Source organism: Ceratosolen solmsi, unplaced genomic scaffold (genome assembly GCF_000503995.2).
Source record: "Ceratosolen solmsi marchali unplaced genomic scaffold, CerSol_1.0 scaffold1, whole genome shotgun sequence".
Taxonomy (NCBI): Eukaryota; Metazoa; Arthropoda; class Insecta; order Hymenoptera; family Agaonidae; genus Ceratosolen; species Ceratosolen solmsi.
The window spans coordinates 119267-124916 of record NW_011948415.1 but is presented as its reverse complement, the minus strand read 5'-3'; the positions used below and the strand labels follow the sequence as shown (position 1 = coordinate 124916).

General features: G+C 30.7%; 2 protein-coding genes across 5 annotated transcripts in view; both read left to right on the top strand.

Moving 5' to 3' along the window:
• The window catches only part of Amacr (Alpha-methylacyl-CoA racemase), a 4321-nt gene extending 635 nt beyond the window's left edge, over window positions 1-3686 (top strand). The window contains exons 1-6 of one of the 4 annotated variants that reach the window (XM_011507539.1): window positions 696-713; window positions 2031-2153; window positions 2236-2371; window positions 2448-2591; window positions 2662-2908; window positions 3104-3686. In XM_011507539.1, coding sequence (XP_011505841.1) covers window positions 2046-2153; window positions 2236-2371; window positions 2448-2591; window positions 2662-2908; window positions 3104-3614 — 1146 coding nt within the window. In that variant the 5' untranslated portion in view covers window positions 696-713; window positions 2031-2045 and the 3' untranslated portion in view covers window positions 3615-3686. Of the gene's footprint in view, window positions 1-695; window positions 714-856; window positions 960-1003; window positions 1091-2030; window positions 2154-2235; window positions 2372-2447; window positions 2592-2661; window positions 2909-3103 lie in introns of those variants that run through there. The other 3 variants (XM_011507536.1, XM_011507538.1, XM_011507537.1) reach the window with 3 other exon arrangements.
• Window positions 3687-4100: 414 nt separating this feature from the next.
• JMJD4 (jumonji domain containing 4) overlaps window positions 4101-5650 on the top strand; it is a gene marked incomplete at its 3' end in the record, with an annotated part of 1977 nt that continues 427 nt past the window's right edge. Inside the window, 4 exon segments of the mRNA XM_011507535.1 lie at window positions 4101-4439; window positions 4515-4750; window positions 4822-5119; window positions 5189-5603. Of these exon segments, the coding sequence (XP_011505837.1) occupies window positions 4438-4439; window positions 4515-4750; window positions 4822-5119; window positions 5189-5603 (951 nt within the window).

Here is a 5650-nt window from a genome sequence, read left to right as displayed (position 1 = left end):
TATATATATGCATGCATGCGCGCACACACACACACACACACACACACACACGCATATATATGTATAGACATATATAATAAACATATGTATAGACCTCAATTTCTTTCGCAAGCTAAGACAGACATTTATTTAGGTATCGTATGAAAGGGAAGAAAAGACGGTTTAAACGGGGATAATTATGTTTGTTCCCATAAACTCCTCATTGCCGAATAATTGCTCGAGTTTATCCTTATTTATAACACTAACGTCAATGTTTTGTTAATGTTTCGACAGTCGTTTGTCCATTTGCATGCCGACGATCGCATTTAATTGTCTTTAACATTAAATAATGCCTCCTAACCATCAACTATTATTACTGTTTAGTGCAGCAACAACAACAATCACCGATTTTCCATGGATAATCGTTAGATCGACTTGAATTAAGAGTAAAGATCTCGGTAATGGGGAAATGTGGCAGCAAACGATACTTGGCGCGCGTGTTGTTATGCCTTACAATTGTTTAAAAGAGAAATTCTAATTGTTTTTTGTACGATCGGGTCAACGGTATTTGTTTGTTATCTCGGAAACGCGAAGACGAGATAAATGTACAATTATATCAGGGGTTCGTTTATTATTTGCATCATCATTGACGTTCTCGAGCACTGTATTGGCTTGCCGAGGGGTTTCGTATTATGAATTTATATACGTTTTTCCAACTTGGAATAATCGTGCCTGTAATTATACTTTTAAATTGTATAGTCGAGAGGTAAAGTGATCGAGCACGTATTATTGACAAAGCCGCTTTAGTGCACGAGTGTCAATTTTTGTAATTGTTGCTAAATTAAAGATAAAAATAAACATTTAGCTCATGGTAGATTGTTTGGGGAAAGTCATGGATTTAAATCGTTGCGTAATTTCACGAGCAAAATTCTTTCCCATAGAATGATCGATGAAATTATCGATCGTAGAGTAGAGAAGTGGTAGGTGCGATTGAAAATTTGAGACTAAGCTATTGCGTAATGTAGAGGAAAGTTTCTTTCCAGCGACGAGACAATAAAATTTTTTTATCTCTCCCCTTTTGTTTACCATTGACTCAAATTTGAATGAGCATGTAAACATGTGAATTTGAATTTTAATAATTAATCTTAAAGTTTTAAAACTAATGAAAATATATCGTACAACGTATTTATTCGTTTCCTCGCAAATTCAGAGTCTGAAATGAAATTTAGGTTTAAAATTGTTGTTGTTGTTGTTGTTGTTGTTGTTGTTGTTGTTGTTGTTGTTGTTGTTTTTAAAGAGATTTTGTTAATATATGAATGATAAAGTGTAATATAATAATAACAAAATATCGTTTTAAAAAATTTCCTCGTAATGTTAATTTTTGCGAATTTTATGTAAACAGATTTGCTTATGTAATAAACGCATAATTTGTCTTATATTAAAAGACAATTTAATTTGCATAACAAATGTGCTAATAGGAAAATTTAATTTTCATTCAAACAATTATATATTTGTATTAATGTATTAATGCTTAATGATTAAATTAGCACTTTGATGTAGGAATATAGTCAGTTAAGGTGGTCATAAATTATTTGCAAACCCTCAATATCATAGGAAAGGAGAAAAGCTCGATATATTCATCAACAATGTTAAATAATTCTCAACGATAGTATGAAGGGTGAAAATTCTGCATTATGATGAGAAAAAATCTAACTATTTTTCAGAAGTGAAGATGTGTCGTTTAAAGTTTTATAAAGTAATTGATGTATAAGTGAATGATTAAATGATTATTCTTTGGCATTACATCATTACAATTTAATACCTTTAGTACCTTAAAAAAAGAACTCTTTAAAATGCAAATATCTCTCTCTTGTTTTTTTTTTTTCTTTTTTTTTTTTTTTTTTTTTTAATATAAAGCTCTACGTATAACAATATAAAGCTTGCGTACACTGGAATAGGCAAAAGGAATTGATGGCATCCTATTCGCATACAAATCATATGACTTTTTAAACTAATACAATTTTTTATGCATTTTAATTGGATTTTCACAGCCTTAGGATTTAGCAATGTCATTAAGAGGAATAAAAGTGATAGAGCTCGCAGGACTTGCACCTGTTCCATTTTGTGGCATGCTGCTAGCAGACTTTGGAGCAACTGTGATTCGAATAGACAAAGTAAAAAATTCAATTACATATATAGACTTATAGTTATGATAATCGAATGAATTGAAATAATTGATGCTTTATCTATTTGAAGTTTGATGAACCATCGTTGGATTGTCTTGGTAATGGAAAGAGATCGATTGCCTTAAATTTGAAATCTGAAAAGGGTGCAAAAATATTTGAAAGACTGTGCGACGAATCTGATGTTATATTAGATCCATACAGATCAGGTAATTTTTAACGACGATACATTATCATTTACAAATTGACAAATTATCTTTATGACAATGTCAATGTGGTATTTAGGTGTAATGGAGAAGCTAAAATTAGGACCCGAAAGCCTCATGTCAAGAAATAGGAAATTAATTTATGCTCGCTTAACTGGATTTGGCCAAACTGGTCCGTACGCTAAAATGGCTGGCCATGACATTAATTATTTAAGTTTATCGGGTAGGGTATGACACATTAATTTTAAAAGGTTTAAAATTAAAAATTGTATAATTATATCGTACCCTTTCAGGACTTTTATCTAAATTTGGTCGTTGCGATGAGAAACCAACTCCGCCGTTAAATTTTGCTGCAGATTTTGGCGGCGGTGGATTAATATGTGCTTTTGGAATTATGTTGGCCCTCCATGAAAGACATACAAGCCAAAAAGGTCAAATAATCGATGCATCGATGGTAGAAGGAACTGCTTATCTGGGAAGTTGGTTTTATAAGTCACAAAACATTTCAATGTTGTGGGATCAACGGAGAGGAAAAAATTTGTAAGCGTCACTTTAAAAGTCCTAATACAGATTTTAGCATCAAACACTAATTTCAAATGAAAAAATTCCCATCTCTTTGCTCTTAGATTGCCATTAACCGATTGTTCGATCATTTAATTAGATGCAATTATATTATTGGATTACAATATCTTAGCGAACATTTCTAAAAATGCTCGATAATTGATTTTCTTTCAGACTCGATACTGGAAGACCCTTCTACGATACGTACGAAACAAAAGACAAGCGGTATATGGCAGTAGGTGCTTTAGAGCCAAAATTTTATGCTGCATTTTTAAATAAACTCGAGCTTTCCGAGGATGAATTTTCACAATTTGATAATTTTGAGAAATCTCGTGCAAAATTTGAGGAAATTTTTAAAACCAAAACTCAAGATGAATGGTGCAAAATATTTGATGGAAGCGATGCTTGCGTAACACCGGTTTTAAACTTTGACAACGTTGCCTCTCATAAGCACAATTCGTCGCAGAAGAGTTTCACTTTGGGCAAAGATAATTTAGTAGTTCCCAATCCAGCTCCTCGTCTCTCTAGAACACCAGGTGTATCGTGTGCCACCCAAACTCCCAATATAATACCGGGCGAGCATACGATAGAAATTTTAACGGAACATAATTTTACACCCGATGAAATAAAAAACTTTATCGACAATAATATTGTTGCACATTCTCAAAAGAAATCTAAGCTTTAGTATCATTTACAACAAAAAATGATATATTGTTATCGAATGAGCTTTAAATATTTAACATTTATAACATTTTTCTGCCCAATGGAGTGGCTTATTATGAATTATTTTTTATAAGCATGGAAGTTCAATAAAAAAATATATTTTAAATTAAATCAACGGTATTTTTAATCCCTTCTAGTCTAATGCAATACTAACTCATCGAAATGATTAACATATCCGTAGTTGATATTAATGATAATTAATAAGATAAAAGAATAAATTATATTCGTAGACTCTCTATAACACGTAACACTGATAATATCGATTAACCCAAGTAAACGTTATTATTCATTTGTTTCGTTAACTTTTATATAAAATTATACCGAGCAAGTACTTTCAACGTCATGTAATACATGCGCACGCGCCCTCCAGTGTGCGTGTAGTTTAAAATTAAGTCATTAATGTCGTGTGTGTGTGTGTGTGTGTGTGTGTGCATGCGCATGCACGCTTATGTACATATACGCTTAATTGTAAACTTATTTTGCATAGAAAAATTTCTTAAATAATGGCATTGTGGATATGAAAACTTGAATATTTAAATAGGCATGATGTAAAGTATCAGTAGTGCCAGTGTAAAGATAACTTGAGAACTCTAAACCTCTTCATTTTTATCCAATATAGGCTACTGTTCAGGCTTATGTCACTCTTTCAATGTCGAAAAATGGTAGAGGAAACGTTAGTCGTTACCACTAAAGTTTGTACCTGGAGATCAGATTATGGATCTGATCGTAATATTAATGTTATTTTGTAATATTGTACGCAGGAGGATTAAAATATTGATTGTGAAATGTAAGTTTCAGTAATAATTTATTAGCTAAGCCTTCTATCATGGCAAATGTAAAATAAATAACCTGAATATTTTAGGACATCGATTATAGAGATAAATAATGATAAGTATGTGCCTACATTTGATGAAGAAACAAGCGTTGATACAATTATCAAAGTTAATCCTTTAATACCATACAACGAATTTTTTGAAAAGTTTTTAATAACGAATAGACCTTGCATTTTCGACTCGAGTATAACCAATGATTGGGCAAGCCGAAAAAATTGGAAGACAAATAATAAACCGAATTTTGAATGGTTGAGAGATTGTTTTGGTAAATTTAATCTATTGTAATTCAAGTTTGCGAGATTGATTATAAAATGACTGTTTTGTTAATGATTTAAGGTGATTGTATAGTTCCTATAGCAGATTGCAATAAGCGATATTACAATGCACAGCATAAAGATGATATGTTAATAAAAGCTTATATTGATTATTGGATTGACTTTCGTAAATGTAATTATTCAAAAACAATGCCCTTGCTGTATTTAAAAGACTGGCATTGCATTAAGTCATATTCAAATATTTCAATCTATGACGTACCTAAATATTTTGCTTCGGATTGGTTAAATGAATATTACGTAGCTCATCCACATTTGAACGACGATTATATGTTTGTCTATATGGGACCTAAAGGAACGTGGTAAATAATTAGTTAGAGCGATGCGAATAATTCTTATTTATCTTATTGACAGAGATAATATTTTTTAAGGACCCCCTTTCATGTCGATGTTTTTACATCGCACAGCTGGTCTGCTAATATTGTTGGGAAAAAAAAATGGGTATTATTTCCTCCGGGTGAAGAAACATTTCTTAAAAATGTTAATGGCGATTTAATTTACGATATTGATTCTACAGAATTTGATAATACATCTAATGTTATTCGTAATTACGATAAATCGTTAAAAAGTTATGAAATAATTCAAGAAGAAGGTCAAATTATATTTGTACCTTCAGGTTGGTATCATCAAGTTTGGAATTTGGTAAATATATATTTTAAATTATCATTTCAACATATTTATTATAATATCGGTGTATAAAATTAATAATAATTTAAAGTTGTTTTTATTTATCTCAATTTTGTTATTAAATTTGTTAAATTTATGAAAATTATTTATATATATATATATATATATATATATATATATATATATATATATATATATATTTTTTT